This window comes from Diadema setosum, chromosome 10, assembly GCF_964275005.1.
Source record: "Diadema setosum chromosome 10, eeDiaSeto1, whole genome shotgun sequence".
Taxonomy (NCBI): Eukaryota; Metazoa; Echinodermata; class Echinoidea; order Diadematoida; family Diadematidae; genus Diadema; species Diadema setosum.
This window is the reverse complement of record NC_092694.1, coordinates 38,055,161-38,076,914: the sequence shown is the minus strand read 5'-3', so window position 1 is coordinate 38,076,914 and position 21,754 is coordinate 38,055,161. Positions and strand designations below refer to the sequence as shown.

The 21,754-nt window shown below is 36.3% G+C and overlaps 1 protein-coding gene across 1 annotated transcript in view; it reads right to left on the bottom strand.

Annotated features, from left to right (window-relative positions):
* Nucleotides 1–21,754, bottom strand: part of LOC140234202 (probable 3',5'-cyclic phosphodiesterase pde-5) — a 116,031-nt gene that overhangs the window by 30,348 nt on the left and 63,929 nt on the right. The window contains exons 7-15 of the mRNA XM_072314269.1: nucleotides 17,216–17,318; nucleotides 15,211–15,304; nucleotides 8,156–8,211; nucleotides 6,774–6,824; nucleotides 5,092–5,121; nucleotides 3,449–3,507; nucleotides 2,123–2,174; nucleotides 1,251–1,393; nucleotides 583–675 (exon numbers count right to left, since the gene is read on the bottom strand). Of these exons, the coding sequence (XP_072170370.1) occupies nucleotides 583–675; nucleotides 1,251–1,393; nucleotides 2,123–2,174; nucleotides 3,449–3,507; nucleotides 5,092–5,121; nucleotides 6,774–6,824; nucleotides 8,156–8,211; nucleotides 15,211–15,304; nucleotides 17,216–17,318 (681 nt within the window). The remainder of the gene's footprint in view (nucleotides 1–582; nucleotides 676–1,250; nucleotides 1,394–2,122; nucleotides 2,175–3,448; nucleotides 3,508–5,091; nucleotides 5,122–6,773; nucleotides 6,825–8,155; nucleotides 8,212–15,210; nucleotides 15,305–17,215; nucleotides 17,319–21,754) is intronic.

Genomic DNA, 21,754 nt, shown 5'->3' with positions numbered 1-21,754 from the left:
AAGAAAAGCGATACACAATGCAGAGAAGTGACATGACTGAGCAAGATAAAAAAAAGTCAGAATTCTGAGGAAGAGAGATGGAGAGCATAAAGAAGGTACACAAACAAAGAAAGATGGGACATAAACTTGGAGAGTGTTATCATACCAGCTGATTTGGTGAAAACAGAGGAATACATAACATAGTCCCTATCTGCATGATTATGATCAGGATGCATCATATCAAAATTTGTATATATTTTTTTTTTCCCACAAGCACTGAGAATTAAAGGGTTTCTAGGGGAAACACTGTACTAGGGCTTTCTATAGCTCAGTTGGCAGAGCACCAGGCTGGCAATCCGGAGGTCTCTGGTTTGAATTCCGATGGAATCCCATTTTCTTTGCTCATTTTTCCACTAATACAAATTCATATTGCAAGATGACGGAAGAACACAGCGATGTGAACAGTAACTGTACTGCTTGTTTCCAAGTAGCTAGTCAGATTAAATCAAAGAGTTGGAAGGGAATCTAAAAAAACAGCACAACCACCCTCTCCTTCTTACTACACCACCTCCCATTCTCTATCTCTCCCTCCTCCTCACCCACCTGTTAAATCTTCCATCTTGGTAGGCATCAGGGATGTTGAGGATATCCCCTGTGGATGCCACATGGCCCGCCACTCCTTTCTCCATCGAGAACCTGAGCAAGAAGAGAGAGAGAGAAAGAAAAATGAGCCATACAGGAGATATTCACATGTATATTCCTTACAATTCTACCTAGCAGAATCCATGTGTTACAGGATAGTATTCATGTGATGCAGGAAGTGTGAAAATACAAGTTAGGAAAAAATATAGATCTGTCAGATCTCTTATAAAAGAGACTTATGCTTGGGCACACGTGTGGTATTCTCCTGATTTTCATTGACTTGAGATATAACATTTTTTGAAATATCAGTACATGTATGTAATTTGTCTCAGAATTGGATATTCAGCAAAATTTTTGCCAATGTGTGTCAAAGAGTTATGAGGAACAGATTTTTTTTTTTTGATGCACGGTAGCTAAAGATAATAAATATGTGAGAATTCATATCATCCATCACAAACTGCAATAAAAAAGAAATGGTAGCTTAATAAATCAATTTTCCTAATTTTAATCAAAGAAAGCACGAAAAACTGACACCTTAGATCACAAACAATCATCAGTAGGAAATTTACAGATACACGTGTATGAATCTGTGTTGTGTCTTAAATTTCTACATTTTTGAGAATTCCGACCTGATCTCTTTTTGATCCTTCTCGACCATCTGGTTGCCGAGTCCATTGCCAATGTCAAAGATGCGGGCATACAGTTCTCGCTTCTTGCTGTCGACCAGGAACAGCGAGGCCCTGTCTGCATTAACCAGCTTCTGGGCAAAGTTCTAAAGAGGAGGACAAATACAGAAGTAAGTCCTTGGAGTTCATTCTCACACAACACATCAATTTCTTTGTTCTCTGTGTGCAATATCAATACCTGGTTAATTCTTAAGGGTCCTGTTTACCTTTGGGAGCTGTGAAATAAAAAAAATATTCAAGATATCACATTTGATGCATACATGTACATGTAGGTCTATTGTATCACAAAACATCCTACCATATAACATTTTTGCAATAAAGCCTAAAATATAAGGATATATCAGTATTTTTCTCAATAAACCATAACTGTAGACAGTTTGGTCTGAAATTTTTTTATTATAACTATTGTTTACATTTTGTGTATTTAACAGTACTTAACATCGATTATATGGATTAAATTTTTTACAGTGGTGGTTTCTATCCCTAACTCACATTTTAGTAATATTTGAAAGCACTAGTGTTGAGTTTTTGTTTCATCTGTAAATGGTAAATTATGCCTTTAAGACTGACAACTGAACAGTTTGATAGCAAAACAAGCTAACTCCATTCATTTCAATTTAATAAATTTGTAATTAAATCGGCTACAAACGAAGAAAAGGCAATTGTGATCGTGGTTTCAAACACGTTTGAAATATACGGTTCCGCTTATTTATCACTTGAAAATGCCTTAAACACATTCAGGATCATAATCCTGCTTCAGAAAACTTTAAGATAATTGCATCCTTAGATAAAATCCCACAATCATTTTTACTTACCATAATCTTCATGATGACGCTATCCATACTGACAATGTCAGTAAAAATAGACCTGTGACACACGAAAAGAAATGAATAATAATTTGAACGTAGGCCTCTGTTTTCATTGAGAACTAAGTTCTTTACCATAAAATCCATACCATGATTTTCAGAACATTGATTTAAATTCTGGTCCACATCTAAAGCTGTGGAAATAAATAAAGCTACTGATTACCGGTTGGCTCAAATTTTACCTGTTGTTTCGGTGAGAACTCACTGTCTAAAGGCAACCTCAGTATTTTACAATCATACCATTAAGACATTTGTCATTAGCATTGCTATACTCCAAGAATTTGTATTTAAAGGGGAAGGCTAGTAACTGATCAGTGGGAATCAGTGGAAATGCTGGGAGATGATTGTTCCAATCCTTATGGGATTCATTTAAGAGTACATTGTATATCTATTGTTGTGTGAAAATTATTTGCTTCAGAATGGTCTCATATTCAAGTAATGTGCAGTTTAATGCCCCGTCACTGACCAGGGACGCTTACCTGGAAACATTAAACTGCACATTACTTGAATATGAGACCATTCTGAAGCAAATGATTTTCACACAACAATAGATATATAATGTACTCTTGAATGAATCCCATAAGGATTGGAACAATCATCTCCCAGCATTTCCACTGATTCCCACTGATCAGTTACTAGCCTTCCCCTTTAACAGTTGAAGTGATAAGTTTAGTCCTCAAATACAGTGCATTATGCTCAGAATCCTGTGGATTGATTTCCAAGGGAAAAAAGTGTCTTTCATGGAGATGTCAAGCAAATCATTATCTCAAAATTACCAGACAATGCTTACATGAAATGGCATTGTTGAATGAAAAGTTGTATCTGACCTTGAGAGTATAATATTTCACATAACCAGGTCTTTAAAGCTATATAGAGCGAATACATGACAAATCTAGAGGCCTTTGAATCCGAATGCTTGCTACTCAGTAGCATTTTCAACCTCAACTATTTTTCTATGACTTATGATTCAAAATGTGAATACAATCAACCTCAGTTTCATATGTCAGGACTGACTAAATTAGGGGATTAATCTTCTTGTATGGATCACTCACTTTTTTCTTGCAAACAAATTCACTGTCCTATTTCATACTCTTTTGTTTCTTCAATACACACACAAGATATAAACCGATCCGAGGATCAATTTGTGTATGACATTACAGCATTGTACCACGAGTTGGCCGCAATATCTATCATGCATTCACCATAAGCACACATGTGGGACACTGCAGTAATGGCAGATTATGCTGCCAAGTCCGATCAGAGTCATATACTCACTTTGTCACGGCCAGAAGGAAGTCATTCTGCTTACGTTGTCTGATCATATCAAGGTAGAGCTAAGACATAGTAGAGGGAAGGTGAAAAAGGACATGTTGAACCACATATTAACATGCAAATCTCTATCTTAACCCTTACGCTGCTTTACACTGTCTTCACCCACTGTCACTGAGGTGCCGATCTTAAAGTGCCAAATCTTTTAATCATTACTGTGTGATGTTTGCCAATTGGCATTCACACTGGAGTGCTTTCTTTGCCAATTTTGTTTGGTATCAACCATCGAGACTCTTGGGAGTTTGCTAAACAATGAAATCAGTCATCAGATTATCTATGTCTGAGATCCAGTAGGCCTATTCATTGCATCATTTATTGCTATAATCACATTATCAGTTTCAAAAATCTAATCAGAACTTCAAGTGTATGAATCTACAGATTCAATCTTCTTGTTTTACAACTGGGCAAAGAAAAAAAATTTGCCATAGTGCAGAAAAGTTTTACAAAGTTAAGTCATGTGACCCTCATATCCCCCCCCCCCAATTTTTTTCACCATTGAGAATTGACACGCGACCATCAGTGGACAGTAATCAATGTATACGGTCAGGGTGTATGCCCATCAGCTGTTATTATTAAATCATTTCCCACTGTTTGTGCATGAAAGCTTAAAGTGTCAGATAGGTTGGGTCTATTGATTTTTAGCTGAGAAATCTAATTTTTGGGGAAGTCTGCATCACCTGCAGTTTAATCAAACCTAGTCAGTGACAGCTCCATTTTAATAGCTTACAGGACTGGAATGAGACTACTGTGTGAGCAAGCAGTGCCTATGCAGTGTGCCAACATTACACAAATACACAATTTACTTTGTAATAGCTCAGAAATTCTTCACATATCTTGAGGGAAATAAACGTATGAATGACGATTGCGATGACAAATTAATCATAGTTAATTACTCATGAAATGAACATGATGGGAATACAAAACTTTAAACATCAATGTCTACTTTGAATTCATCATAATCAAAGTTTGACAGTAAATTAATCATTGAATCACTACAAAGCCAATTTCATGTTTTATTTGAATGATTGTGAAAAATATCTCAAAATTGACATATGTACATTTTCAACTTTGCGCAGATTGATGCCCTTGTTAGAGCTACATGTACCACATTACAGCTGTTATTATTATTATTGATTTTTATAGCTGATTATCATCAACATTATTATCGAGTAAATTTCAAATGTTTAATTCAATTCTTATTCATTTATGATTTTTTTCCCAATTCAACATGCAGCTATAATTAGTGTATTCATATCTTATGCAGATGTACTGAAAAGTACTGTTTTCAGGTACAGAGAGATACATTCTAGCAGACCAAAGAAATTAAAACACACAAATATAAGCACAATTTGTCAACAAAATGAAATAATGCCTGATATTTCAGGAAAAACATGTCTTGAATTTGGTTTCCCATTAATTCTTGTTCAAAAGGACAATCAAAATCCAAGCCTTATATTGAGAAAATCCCTTGGTGCCTTAGAGTCAAACAATGGCAAGGCCTAAGCAGTTGCGCTTGTTGCAGTAAGCAGGTTTGATCAACTCTGATATCTTTACAGAACGGAGTTCTCTTCTCGTTCTGGAAGACAAACCTGTTTTTCATACTCCCTGTCATTGCTCATCTGTTGGCGGCCAGCACGTGTTTGGGGGAAGGACAGCCACAAAGCCGGCAAAGCAATGGCAAATCACAATTGCAGCACAGTGATGGGAATGCGTGCGGAGTGGAGTGCAGTTAAACGAGACAGTGCGAAAACATAAAATAACTAACTAAAGCATGCATGCATTGGACTATGAATGATATCAACTCAGCACGGCATAAATGTATTTATATTAACAGAAAATAATCATCCTCATCATCAGACATTTCAACAGCAGGCACATATTCTTTTATACAGGCACAGTAAAGATGAAATTATGGAATTAATGGTTAGAAAAAATGTTCTTTTGCAGACCAAGAACAATTGTTCATTATTGCATAATTACACAAACTGCCCATTGCAATTTATAGATGTAATATCCATAACCCCCGTATCTGACAATAGCACCTAATTGGTGCAAATTATGGTCTGAAGCAAAAATGGTTATGTGGGGTGGAATAGCATTCAATTGGTTTCTATGGTTACTCGGGAATATGAACCAAAATATGCATGAGATTTACTTGCATGTCTTTTCTAATTCTTTTGTACAATGTAATTGCTTACTTGCTCTCAGAAGCATTAAGATAACCATACCAGAGGCTCACTCTGACCTAAACCCATTTTCATATTGAATTCTGATATCTCCATAGGCTTAATACACAGGCCACCAGGTTCCCATGTGGAACTGGTTGAATTTGATCCTATGAAACTTACATTTGCTTCATGGAAATATCCCTTTCAGCTATCATTTCTATTTCTACAAGAAACTTTTTTTTTTAACAAAGGAGTTGGATATTTTTCCATCAAGTGCAGTTTTTGATGCTGTAAGTCTAAAAGAAAGTTTATTCATGAAAGCAGAATCTTTCATTGAAAACAAAAGGTTGCTGCTTAACGGTCTGCATTCTCAAATCATTGTTTTCAGTTTAGAAAACTCCAAAGAAGCACTACTTTTACAGAAATGCACATGACGCAAACATAAATCCAGCACAACAGTGTACAACTATACATTAGAGCAACATTGCATTCATATCCTTTTTTTCTTTATTACAAAGTGTACTTGGCAGTATTACATCTATTCCAAAATACTGCAATATGAAAAAAATCCTTTTGACGAATACATCACACATTGTACAGATTTGCCAGTGATTGACTTAAATAGCCGTACACTTTTGATATGTTTTGACTTGTGTCCTTTCAAAGATATTCTATTGGTATTGAATAAACTGCAAAATCATGTAGACTATACAATTAGCAATCAAGGCTGTGCCCCTATGTCCATTCTTTTATTTTCATTTTTTTTTTTTGGGGGGGGGAGGGGGTTAATTTCAAACAAATAGATAGCTTGAAGCAGAAAATAAAACAAGTATGGATGTCATAATCAGTATTACAAAATAGACACTTAAACAACATATCTTCAGAGCAGCATGACTTTGCTTTTGTTTCATATTGGGGGCATCACAGGAAAGTAACATTTACCAGGCAGCAAAGCATTCAAACTAACAATACCTATTTAATAATGCAGTATATAAAGTGTATAGTAAATGCATCACTTTTAAGCTCTAAAATGCAAGCAAACACAGCATTGTGCAAGTACAAGGCCTGGTTGGACATTGAGCAGCATCAGACGAGAAACTTACCTGAGCATAGTGGACTGTTAGCGTTCCCCATAGCAAATATGAGTCTGCATGCTGAAAAGGGAGAGATTTCGGAAAAAAAAACAACACGTACGATACGCACCACGTAAAATCTGGTTTATTGTAATGTTGTGTCTTCTACTGAAAAATAGTGATGCTTTATGCCTCTAGAAGCATAAAACAAAGGAGCCTGGTTCATAGTTAACCACATGGATACACTCAAATCCAAGTCTACAAAACTTCTGGGAAACTTCTGTTAAGCTTTGCAAACTTCTGAGAACACAGTCAAATAACTCACAAGCAGCAGAAACATCTGAAAAAGAAAACTCTGGAAAGAAAGTGAATTCTCCTTGAGAGCATATAATTAACCCGTTGAGGACGAGTCCCGAGTATACTCGGGCAGGTGTCTATGGGAAATGCGTGTTGTGGCAAAATCAAACCGTCCTCAACAGGTTAAAGAGCTTCTTTTCTTTTTCTTTATACTATTGCTCTTCATAAATAAGATCATGTGCTCAATCTGTTTCATTATGAACACCAAGTGAAGAAGAAGGAGCTAGCCTGGTATTTGAACCTGGTATTTGTCAGAATTATTATGTTTCAGTTCTCTTCAATACCAAAGAAGAAAGACAGTATTTTTGTAGAAAGTAAAGTAGATGTGAATGTTTGTACACGTAGTGGTAGAGTAGTTAAACGTCCTTTACGCCTTGTTTTGTAAATATATTTATTTATATCTGTTATTTTCACATGTACATGTACATTATCACTTATATTTTTGTATTCATATATTGTAAATATGTTTGTACTCTCATACCCCGAGAGGAGGTCGATAGAGTCAATAAAATCTTACAAATCTTACAAATCTTACAAATCTTACCTACGCCACATGGTAAGCAGTAAGTGTACTGACGCAAGTTTCAAATCCTAGGCTAAGGAACGATATCAGTGTCAATACATGTCAGAAACCAATCAAGGAAAAATCTGATTTTTCTCAAGCTTTCAGTGAGTCTTATACAAATCTCTTTTCTTTTTTGCAATTGTTTAACTTCATGTATATGCTTAGGGAAACTCTGTCTTTAAGTGAAAACCAGTCGCCAAATCTGTTTCATACATTGCTAGCACTTCTCTTATTTTTTTTTTTGGGGGGGGGGGGTGGGGCTGATAGTGACAATAGTTCAGATTGTCACAATCTGTGCTACCTGTGTATCATTCTATAAAATGTATGTCAATTGTCACATATATTTTATAATTGTACATTCTATCTTATAAAGCTTGAATTGAAATCGAAATTGAATCTGAAAGTGAGGTGTAGAAAAGATGTATTGTAGTTGAAGGCAGTGAAGACAGGAAGAGACTATTGCAGGGAATCCTGGGAAGGGAGAACTTACCAACTCGTCTTCCGTTGAAAACGCCTTGCTTTCTGTCCGGTAGAATTCCACCACACCTGTGATGGGAGAAAAAAAAAATTAGTTAAAACATTCTATCAATCACTTTGGGAAACATTACGAAATCCATATGCACAGTCAATGAAATTTAATTCGCAGATTTTTAGTAGCAGGGGGATATCTGTTTAATTGTGGTTATTTTGGTCTTAATCTTTTGCATCATTTGTGTCCAAAGGCTATTGAATATATCCATTGACAGTTTTTCAGTAAATACCTGATGGATTTAAACTCAGAATTATATGATTCTACCTTCTAACATGTAGAGTTTGTAAAATGTCTATAACTGATTCAAATGAACTCGATCACAACAGCATGATGGAATTTGCTTTTGAAGTGCTATTCCACGCAATGGGTGATTTGATTCAATAATAGGGTAAAAATCAGACAAATGTAATGGCATCAAAATCAGACCTTATTAGAAGAAGAGAGTTCATATGGAATTCCACGATTTTCACATATTTTCTATGTTCACACAAAAATCTGATTCTGGTGAAACCTCTACTGGTGTATGTGTGTGTGTGTGTGTGTGTGTGTGTGTGTGTGTGTGTGTGTGTGTGTGATATAACTCTAGTCATTAGTCCCATTCACACACATCTGAAATTAACAGGTTTTTAAATGTCATTTTGGCAAAGGAGTACTAAAAACTGTCAAAGCTTGTGTGGAGACAAAACAGGAAAATGTTTAACTCTCGCAATTTGCATCACAATGCGAACATTTTTCCAGCTTGATTTTTTTTTTTTTTGCTAACTCCAAATAAAATGCACAGGACAGCATGTGTGAACAGCCAGTGGAGAAGTTGATAATGTTTTAATCCCATAATGCAACTTGTCAAAATAGGTTCATGCACATGGGCAACCAGGGTCATACTCTGGTCATTGTTAAGCTATAGGCAGTCTTGAAATTCAGAGCACTTCACTGAAGTGTTTGAACATTGGCAAATAAAATCAATTTTTGTGTAACTCCTGAGTATGAATGCAGCTATCAAAGCCAGCTTGGTGTGAAATCGCACTTAAAAGAAAAGAAAAAAAAAAACCAAAAAACAAGGAAACCAAGATGCTACCATGATGCAAGACATGCACTGCACACAAATACAGCAAACGCGCAACACCTGCTGTCATCATTAACTACATCTACTGCACAGATCGACCATCTTGAGACTAGATTTGAAAAAAAAAAAGTTTAGCATCAGTCCAGAGTTTCACTGGTCTGTTGGTAATCTAGAAAACTGCATGGTCCATAAAATCATCTCTTTAACAAAGGAAAGTTTATATCCATACCACTTATTTTCTTTTGATATCATATCAGATAGGTTTTTTTTTCCTTTTCAAGGAATTATGTTGCAATCAACTTATTTGTTTTAGAAAGTCAACAATGTGTGTTTCTTTTTTTGTGGATGGATGAACTGGAAACTTTTGTTGGTTGAATAAACTTCAAGGTGAAATTTGTGCTTGATAGATTACAACTTTAAAATTATAACTTTCTTACTCTGACCTGAATTTTCTAAAACTTTCATTGGTTTATTTCAGTCATTTTGCTGCTCATATTCACATAAACTAATTTTCAAGGTACTCTTCCCCCTTACATGGTGACCAATTTTTTTTCAGTGACTTTCATCTCAAATACATATTCAAATATCTATTAAAGAATTTTCCCCACGACTTCTTTTCATTTCAAATTGCTTTATCCCCCATTCAAAACTGTGACAGTACACACAGTCATCATGTACAGCCAACTTGCATGTTTTGCTTATCTTCTGTGTTTCTATATGAGTACCTGAATTCTGATTCACAACTTGTTTCTCATTGCTATTCTGAGAAATCATTTTCCGCAAAGCAAGAATTGAGAAGATGCATCAGAACAACCTTGCATTCCAAGCATGATCCATCATTTTAATCTCACTCATTTGAAAATGGCAAAATAAAAATGAAATGAGAATCAAAGAAATAAACAACGACAAAAAGCTATGATCTATGATGACATTTTAACACAAAATCTATGATCACACTTTAAAGATAATGAAAAGTTTTGGTACCTCAAAAGTTTCCTTGAATTTCCTTGTCTTAGTTTGTGTTTCAGGTTAAAGTACCTTTCATATAACTAACACTGTGAGACTTACTCGCCCCAAAGTGCTCTCATGTTTTAGTAATCATGCAATTAACTGCGACCAGCAGCCCCATACGCATAGCGACCAGCAGTCCCATACGCATAGCGTAATCGGGCTTCGCATTGTAGCATTCAGGATCATGACAGATTTAGTATCGCAGGATAAATGTAAACTTAAAATCCCACAAATTCTTCAATTTGAAGACTTACCAATTAAGGTGAAGTATTAAAAACAGGCTTCGGGCAACGTTTGGTTCTGCCTATAGTCCCTTTCTGTTCGAATTGATGACTGAATGTGACTCGGCCGAGAGGACCTTGGGAGAGCTACATACGCTGAATACTACAGCCAGTGCATGCGAACACATCACATGCGCACAAATTTCAAATCCATCAACGGATAAGATGTTTGTGTGCGCATGCGCTGGCCGTAGTAGTCAGTGTACAGCTCTCCCAAGGTCCTCTCGACCGAGTCACATTCAGTCATCAATTCGAAAAGAAAGGGACTATTGGCAGAACCAAACGCTGTTTGAAGCCTGTTTTCAATACTTCAACTTAATTGGTAAATCTTCAAATCGAAGAAATTTTTGGATTTTAAGTTGACATTTACCCGCGATACTAATTCTATCATGATCCTGAATGCTACAATGTGAAGCCCCATTACGCTATGCGTATGGGGCTGCTGGTCGCAGTTAGCTATGCGTACAATGGGCTGCACGCTGCTGGTCGCAGTCAGTGGTTTCGTACAATATTTATCGACGCTGTACGGCGACGGCTCTGGTACGAAACCATTATTGCATGATTACTAAGACATGAGAGCACTTGGGGGCGAGTAATTCTCACAGACAACGTACTTTAACGTGAAACACAAACCAAGACAAGGAAATTCAGGGAAACTTTTGAGGTACCAAAACTTTTTATTATCTTTAACACAAAATGAAATAAAAATGTAAAAAACAACATGCCATACCTCCCACTCAAAACCTAAAATTATGCCAGGCTTTAACCTATTGAGGATGGGCTGCTTTTGCTACAATATGCATTTCCTATGGACACTTGCCCGAGTATACTCGGACTCGTCTGCAACTGGTTAAACCAAGGAGATATCTCTCATACCTCCTTGGTTAAACAACAAACTATTGACATTTACACTACAGGTATTTCCCACAGAGGTCATTTAACTACAATGAATTTTTTAAAATGTGACTTAAAGGTTGACAGATGCAGATGTTATAACACCACCAAAAGATGAGTTTTGTGGAATTGTTGCTATTTTGTGGCTCCTTGTTACCATAGCAAACTTTATCTGCAATCATCATTGACATCTTAGGCAACCCAATAAGCTGGGAATTCATTTAAAATTCATGAAATATTGAAATATTCCTTTTTTTTCATTTCACTGAGTCGCATTTCATCAAGACATTACTGAATAGTGACGTATGGCTATCAACCACATGCTCTATCATTTTTTTTCCCTACTCATTCCATTATCAATCAGATTTAGAGACCACCTGGCTTAAAAAAAAAAAGATAATAATAGAAGGAAAAATTACACATATATTTATGTTGATGAAAGAAGGATATTATTCAGAGGGGTGAAGGTTGAGGTGTGAGTTTCTTCAGTTTGTCTCCCTCTACAAATTAAATTTGTTAAGATCACAACTGCTGATCTGTAAATCAAAAAACATGTCGGAAAAAAGGAACCAGTGGGACTCGAACCTGTCATCTACTGCTTTCCGGGCAGCGACACTACCACCAGGCCGTCCCTGGTTGCCGGCAGTGACACGATGAACATGGAACAAATACCAAAGCTCCGAGATTCAGACATTGTTATGTTAAGTAGTCCAAGGCAGACAAGGCATAGGATAAATGAAAGAAGGACATTATTCAGAGGGGTGAAGGCTCAGGTGTGAGTTTCTTCAGTTTGTCTCCCTCTACAAATTAAATTTGTTAAGATTGCAACTGCTGATCTGTAAATACGGGTATTAATCTGCACATTACTTGAATATGAGACCGTTCTGAAGCAAATAATTTTCACATAACAGTAGATATATAATGTACTCTTAAATGAATCCCACAAGGATTGGAACAATCATCCCTCAGCATTCCCACTGATTCCCACTGATCGGTTACTAGCCATCCCCTTTAAGTGAAAAATGTTTTTATAGTACCAATATGATTTGATAAAAAAAAAAAATATGGAAATGGGATCATTCACTGTGTACATACAATATACACATATAGTATCATAGCAGTGGTTTGTGGCTCATAGCTGCCCTAAGATGGTATGCATACATATCATACAGCGCCCTCTCGTGGTAGGTACACATACAACCAGACTGACTGACTGACTTGATTCTAATGTCTACAAAGCCGCAAGATTGGCTCAACCAAGTCGGAGAAAAATGTCGTTCAAGTAAAATATTTGTGCCTATATATGAAGAGTTTGTTTGCAAAAACCCATAAGTCCATATTTGCCAAATGGAGATATTTGCGATTAGAGGTCAAGAAAAATAAAGAGAATAATAAGAAAAGTTTTGCTTCTTTTGACCATAACTTCAAAAATATGCCTTTAGATGTAGTGACCAATATATCATTTAAAATGTTTTATTTTGTACTTTATGACAGAGATCGTACTTCAAAATCTTCAAAAATGGACTTATCGGTTTTTGCAAACAAACCCTTCATATGTTTTAACTAGGCAAGACTAATGCAGGGTGACCCATAAAATGATCTTTTTTTTTAATACCATTTGCTTCTGATATTGTAAACGAGGAAATTTTTGCAGTATATTAATTTTCACATACTTAGCGGTACTTTTGGCTAGCTCAAATTCTAAAACCTGCAAAAATATCTTCACAATAATTTTATGGGCACACTTAAACCGGGTGAAATGTATGTGTCTTATGTACAATTTCCTTAGCGTAAATTGGCCAGAACTTGTTGGTACAACTAATCCCTTTTAGTAAGGTTTAATACTCTTGGCAAATAAGGTATGTATTCTCTGGCACTAAACCCAGATATCAAATATTCAACAACAAAAAAGTATACTTTTATGCCTTTTACATGGGTTTCCTGTTGTTATATGGTTTTCCAAGTAGATTTTTTGAGCAATAGGAACTCCCTGTTATATGAAGAGTGTGAAAGACTGCACAATTAGGATGGATCTGATTGGAAAAATTGGATGATCACATCAATATGCATAAACGGCATGGTGTCGTTTGGAAGCAAACTGAATTCGAGGCAGCACACAAGCAGAAACCATATATTTCACAATAAAGCAACAAGAACAAGATTGACAAGGGCAAGACACTCTGCTATGTAGCTGGGCTATAAAACATTCTGGGCCAAAATGCTGCTACCAATGCGGATCGGATGGAAACGTGCATACCCTGGATACAGTGTCGGTGCTCGGATATTGATCCTATTCAGTGTAAGGTGCCAACAAGTACCAAAAAACAAAGCAAAACAGGAAAAATGGGGTAAATAATAAACATTAACCCTATACTCTCCCTGGAAAAGTGTGACACAAAATGACTCTAATTACACTTTTGCCGGGTGAGCAGACCAATTTAACGAGTGACTAAGCAAGATATCCTATACTAGTATCATACAGGTAATTATCATGTATGTGAAGAAAAAAAAAGACTTTCTTCACGACAAATATGATAGTCCATTTCTATTTTTGAGCCCCTGTGATTTTTATAAAATGCAAATTGAACTACACCTCTTTGTTATAATGACTTTTGATATATTGAGGCTACAGTACACCATGACTTGGTACAATAAAAAAAAAATGATTACATATTATAAACTCAATTCTAGTCAAGACTAGTTTAACATAGATTTTAAACATGGAATTAACCTTTGACCTCTGATATGCTTCTGCATGAGCACTGTACATCCCCCTAACGTAGGATTAAACACTTTTCACAGTACTATGCTATTGTGCATAAAAATACCTGGAGATACTAAAATCATTAAAGTATTGTCATTCTCAAAGATGATCTACAAGCAACGTATGACTATGAGAGCTAATGTGAATGAAACAATTTATTTTATTCGACCCCGGAAGTCTAGGGGGGATTTTGCTGCAGATTAACATCATCTTGTTGCCATCAAATTGTCTACTCTAAATTTCTCTGTATGGCTTGCCTTAAAAAAAAGATTAAATAGAATAAATTAATTTCATTAAATCAATACAAAACCAAAAAGGAATTTACAAAAATCAGCAAATTGAAAAGATGCTGGGAAATTTAATCTCTTGAAATATGTTGCCAGTCCATGATTAAGTCACAAATCATATTTAAGAGACCTTTGAAAATTCTGTTAATAAGGCAAGGCATCATTTATTTACAGAAATCTCAAATTGAATAAAATTTCTTTTCTTTTTCACTCTATCTGAGATAAAATCAACAATAGTACGACAATGACAAAAAGATTTGGCACCATATCGAACAAATGAAGGGTTTGTTTGCAAAAACCGATAAGTCCATTTTTGAAGATTTTGAAGTACGATCACTGTCATAAAGTACAAAATAATACCTTTTAAATGATGTATATTTAAATGATATATATTAAAGGTATATTTTTGAAGTTATGGTCAAAAGAAGCAAAAATTTTCTTATTATTCTTTTTATTTCTCTTGACCTTTAATCGCAAATATCTCCATTTGGCAAATGTGGACTTATCGATTTTTGCAAACAAACTCTTCAAATGTTATTTCATGGAGTAGATGGATAAAATGGGGGAATACAGCTAACAAATCTGAACCTAAAGCAAGAAGAATATGACTACTTGGTGATTTCAAATTGGGAATTTGCAGCAATATTGAACTTCAGCTACTGATGACAATACTAAACTGAGGGAACATGTTGGCAATTCCACAGTGCCCTTACCCGACAGTTCATCTGTAAGTTCAATTACTGGAAGAGCCAATACTGCATGGGCTGTTATGCCCGGTGCTGCCACCCCATCTGGATGAAGTTCGTTCTGGGTGTAAAAAAAAATCAAATGATAACAAGAAAGAATAGAGAACGTGGAAAAAATGACATAATAGAAACATTGATATTTTTTTCCTGAGAATGATGAGATTATCCATCATCAAATGATCAAATGAGAATCTTACAAGCTGGAGGTAGTGGATTACAAACTGTCATTTTGCAAAAATGTTCAATTTTTTATTTCAAATTCATTATATTTTATATCATTGTAATGTTATATATTATCATATATCATAATTATTCTTACTTCTTTTCAAAATATAATTATCATCACTATTTGTATCACATTTTCAACTATCGTTATCAAAATTATCATCATTATCTCTGTTGCCATTGTCACTGTTATCAACATATGTTAAGGATGTTACTTGCATTACAAAACTCCTAACAAATATTACATTGCCTTTTTTTTTGGCACGAATAATTTCTTATTCTGGCAAGATTCTGATGTGCGCCAAAGTCAAAATGCAAGAATATAAGAATTTCTGTGATCTGCAGGGATTTCTCAAAGTCTCATCATTCAAGACACAGCGTAGAGAGCCATGTGACCGAATTCAAATCTTATTATATTTCAGACAGAGCCCTCCAAGACAGTTATGAACAACTACATGTTGTGTCTCCTCAAATATTATGCATGCATGCGCAATTACCACAGCATATCAAATTATGTTGACCTTTTCAATGAACAGGCTGACTCCCTGTTAAGTCTTGTAACCCGGGGGCAAATATGTGACAGGATCGGTCGCAAATACGATCACTGATCGATGAAATCAGCCATGATAATGTCAAACATCTGCCACAGCAAGAGACGATTTACATTTTCCCACATTTTTTTTTCTTTTTTTTTTTTCTGGACAGTCAATGGAATGTGGGAATTCAGCGAGACGGAAGAATCTAATGAGATACATTTTCATGCACTAGCTGGCACTGCTTCCAATCTAAATTCATGTTCTGGGATCCTGCCATATTTAATGTAATGCAATGTTGTGAATTTAATGACTAGTGTAAAACGTCTGAGGGTCTTTCACATCCAAATGTTAAGTTGGCTCTGCTTGGCTTACGACAGAAGTAAGAACTGAAAATAAGCAGCTGCAAACATACCACAATTTTGTTTCTTCAGTCGGTGTATACTATTGCAGATCGAATAAGGTATGAGGCATTTTGAGAAGATCCATTTGTTGTTTGTTTTTTTTATTGCTGTTTCTATGGTGCTGCATATGATGCTCACATACACACAAAAAAAGAACAAAAATCCTACAAAATTCCATACGACCGAACAATATCCAACATTACACCTTTTTTTTTGTTCCCGATTTCATTACAAAAGACAATGTAATACAAAAATATATGAAGAGTTTGTTTGCAAAAACCGATAAGTCCATATTTGCCAAATGGAGATATTTGCGATTAAAGGTCAAGAAAAATAAAGAGAATAATAAGAAAATTGTTGCTTCTTTTGACCATAACTTCAAAAATGTACCTTTATATGTAATGACCAATATATCATTTAAAAGGTATTATTTTGTACTTTATGACAGAGATCGTACTTCAAAATCTTCAAAAATGGACTTATCGGTTTTTGCAAACAAACCCTTCATATACTGTAATTTTCACGCCACTAATTTTTTGTTCTCGGCAGGTGAGAAGAGTTTTGCGTGATTTCTAATTCTGCAGAATCAAGACATCTACTACTGGAACATATAATGGCAAGCAAAAATATATTTGCATGCTTTTATTTTCGCGGTAGTTTCTGGTTGCGTGAAATGCGCAAAAATTTCAACACAGCTGAAATTTCTACGTTTACAGAATACATAAAAATATGAAACTAGCATCTTTCTGCTTCTGAATACATCACGGTTATAAAGCTATTCATGAAGACAGTAGGGTCAAGTGGACTCACCCCCGTTGGGTCACACGTGCAAACCACTTGACCTGAGAAAGCGACGTAGCCGCTGATTGTCCGACCTTTTCCCACCACCCACGTAGGCCTCTTGTTGGGATCGCTGAAATGACATTCATATAAAACATTTAAGTCTTTAGCTATCATATCCGGGGCCTGTTTCATAAAGATTGATCATATGATTGATCTTAAATGATTGATGCGATTCAGAAAAGTTATGCTCTGTCTGCGATTAAATTTTTGCCTTAAATCAAGCGTAAGTCTCGTTATGAAAGAAACTTTGATCAGTATCGATCTGTCACCTGATGCGCTGAGCAATGCTATATAAATCAAGCATAAGATCAGTCGTAACTTTTTATGAAACAAGGCCCCTGTTCAGATGCAATAATGTCTCCCACATCCCTGCTCACAAGTAGGCAAAATACCAAAAGAATGGCCAAAAGAAAAAGGGTGCTAACACCCCATCAAGCCCCCTCTGAAGAAGAAAATCAGTACAGAAAAAGGACCCAAGGCCCACTACTGAGACATTGACTGTGACAACACAGACTAGCACAAGTACAACAACATGAAACAAGACTGGCACACCAAGACAATGTGAGAAAAGTTTGACACGACAAGACAATACAAGACAAGACTGACACATGGGCGGATCCAGGAATTCCATAAAGAGGGGGCACCTTTGCAAAATCAAAGGGGGGCGCACACGCCCCCCCCATTTTTTTTCGGTAATCCAAGTATTCTTTTTATTTCTTTTGTTTTGGCAAAAAATAAAGGGGGCGTGCGCCCGGTGCGCTCCCCCCTGGATCCGCCACTGTGACATGACAGGTCGGCGGAAGAGACAAGTAAATACTACAGGAGACAGCGACCTGCAGAAGTACACGTGTATCGGAGAGTAATCGTACGGCGTGGAAAGGGAAAGGAGAACAGAGACACCTCTGTCTGCTTGGCACTCTTGCCTATCTGTGGAAGAAGATGTGACCTGCTGATGAATTGATTGATGATGAAGACATAGTATGAGCTACTGTCATAATAAAACAGAGTACATCAAATGGTTGATGATGAAAAACAAAAATCAGAGCAAATTCCTTCGCAAGGTTTCCATTCCTCTTTCATTATGAACCGGGGACCAGTCAATGCAATTCTGACACATCATATGCCACTCCCTATCCTAGGATTTTTACTTTTGCCATCATTTTAATAAATTCAAAAAAAAAAAAAATGTGTCGTTACCCTGTTGAGGACAGGCTGATTTTGCTGCAACATTCATTTCCCATAGATGCCTGTACTTGGGACTAGTCTCCAATGGGTTAATTTTGTCCTAGACACTCTGGAATGGATGAATGCTTTGCAATGTCATCCATTATTGATCAATTTTGAAACATTGTCATTCAATTTTGTGCTTTGTCACCCACTTTTTATAGTCAATTCAAATTCAAATTTATGGTGAAAAACAAAAAGGTGCCAAGCTATCTAGCCTGGCCTCCAGCTAACAAGATCTAATTTACAAAATATAGAAAAAATAATAATCATGATCAGAAAGCATGAAATTGGCAATGACATTTCCTGATGCAACATTAAATTGGCAATGCTCCTGATGAAGAAGAGCGAGGTGTTTTATTTTGAGCCGGTGTGGGCGGGGCAACAGCTCATGAGAGTGTCAAAGACATCCGCATAACTGGAAGCAAGGTCGGAAACATAACCCCGTTCTACATCCTCATTGTCACTGCTCCATATTCAAAAAAATATATATCATATTCAATTATCTAGAGTGTACACAAATTAAATGTACTTGACGATTAAGCTATTCATATTGTGTGTATGTGTATTTGTATATTTTGTCTCTTCAGTTGAGACAAAAAGAAAATTGCAAGGTAAAATATCACCCTGCGACCGTTAACCCAATCAAGTAAACTGCTTACTGATGATGGTCTTCTCCACTTGTACATGTAACTTAACCCATTGAGGATGGCCTGATTTTGCTACAACATGCATTTCTCATAGACCGAGTATACTCGGGACTCATCCTCAATGATTTAAGTAACAATAAAATGTACATTGGTGTATGCACATCATGATATCTAGTTCTCTTACATACTTTTTTAAGTACTTGTATTAATACTTTGATGAGAAATTTGCCGGTTTAAGTTCCTTTTCAGTTTGATTCTGTTTCTGCATATTTTTGGTAAAAAACATACATGAATTATCAGTTCATGTATTTTGAGCAAAAGTGTACATTCACGTGTAATAAATTCCCTGTGAAATGATCACGACAATCTTTAAAGTATTTGAACAAATATAATGAAATCAAAGGAGTCAGTAATCACTTGTTTCCAGTTTGAGAGAGAAAGGAAAATGAAAGTGTCTGCCATCTTAAGCATGTACTTTATTTACACGATTTCATTTGTTCGAGTGGAGAAAAAAAAAACTAGAAATGAAACAGCAAAGATCAAAGGGACTATGATACCCTTGTTTTCTTCTTGCACTGAACGATGGAACCTCTCTCCTCAAATGACCTTTTACCGCCATTCTCCGTCACTCACTGTGACAGCCAAATTATAAATAGTCAAAATATTACACTGTGTCAATGAAGTCTTGTGCACACATGTACTTTGGACTGTGTTTTGATGCAGGCAATAAGCTACTCAACAGGTTTCATGGAAATTATGATCATCAACGGAAAATTTCATGTATTGCTTTGTGTCCTAATGAGCAATTGGACACACATAAATGATTGGAAAAGGGGGATGAGGGGATTAAACCTGTTGTGAAGTCACCCTTTGGTTGACCTATTCTACCAAATAGGCTAGTAATAATCCAAAATAAATAGGGATGCTCTACCCACAAGTACATGTATCTGTAGCAGTTGTGATCATCAAATCCAACGGCTGAAAGTTTACGGTCATGAGTAATGGCTGTGGGCTTTGTGACAAATCTGAAAGGCAGCCCGGTTTGATTCTGGCTTTGAAGAGTCTGTTTTAAATACCACAGACCAATGAGATACTAGACCACACCTCGCCAGATTGGGGCCACCTCAAGAACAAAATCTTGGGGTCGGTAGATTGGTATCAGTCAACGAAATTGGCAATCTCGCCTCCCCCCATCCATCCAAAGTCTCCTCCATCAATCATAGCCAGAGGATCTTCAAGGACAACTATAATGGGTGTCTGCTCTAAACCCCCGCATCATCCCTTACATCTTGTTCTCTGCCTCCGGAATCAAGGACGGAGCTTGATGGTTGCCTGGCAACGGTAATAACATAATTGGTCACAACTGGTGACGTCACTTCTGTCCTTCGGGCGGTAAATTAGAGCTCGCATTTATGGGGTAAATGGTGGAGAAACTTTTAGATATTATGAGTTTAAGTTTTCATCGGTAGCAGGTGTACTCCATCAAGCAGTAGATAATGTCTCCATCATCTCATATCAAATTATGATCCTCCGTTGCCTCCTCTTTCATCTTCCAACCCCCTTCCTCAGGCATCATCTCATCCTTAATTCTTTTGGGTCAAAAGTATCACATTAATCCCAGGAAGGTTGTTGGGATAATGGAAAGATGATTGAATTACAGATTCATGGAATAGCTACCACACTGCGCACATCCTCCATTTTCCAACCTCCTGTTTTATGAGGTTTTTTGTTTTTATCGTCATCCTCCTCTTTGCCGTTATGCATCGTCACAGCCTTTGTTCTACTTGGGCCAGAAACCCTCAATCTCAAGAGAGTTGTAAGGAGGAGGGTAGGATGATTGGGATCTGAATTCGTGGAAAAGCATCCACTTGGCAGCTAAGAAGAATCAGATGAGATGACACAGTTCATTTTCCTTGAAGGAGATGTTGACAATTGTCTCTGGGGTGGGCTGACACATTTAGCACTCGGTCGGGGACATAAAATCATGTCAGAGCGACACATCAAAGGGTGACGTAGCATTTGTGGATGCTAAACTATGAGCTGCATCTAGAAATATGCCTTTTGGTGGCAATTTGAGACGATGAGATTTGTTGGTTTGCGATCTTTAGTTAGATAACGAAGACGATGATCGGATGAAAAATGATGATAATTTCAATGCTTTTTATGATTTTTCCCCCTTGCTTATTGTAGCTGCATTGGTGAAAATTATGGAAATTATCAAAGTTTGTAGAAGTGAAGGGTTTGTTTGCAAAAACCGATAAGTCCATTTTTGAAGATTTTGAAGTATGATCTCTGTAATAAAGTACAAAATAATACCTTTTAAATGATATATTGGTCACTACATAAAAAGGTGTATTTGTGAAGTTATGGTCAAAAGAAGCAAAACTTTTCTTATTATTTTCTTTATTTTTCTTGACCTTTAATCGCAAATATCTCCATTTGGCAAATATGGACTTATCGGTTTTTGCAAACAAACTCTTCAAGTGTTCATTTTCTTTGAAGTGAGTATTGTGAAGATGAAAGTACCAATGATGTGACAATGAAGATGATGATGATGATGATGATGATGATGATGATGATAATAATAATAATAATAATAATGACAACAAAGCAAGACAACAATCATCAAGTC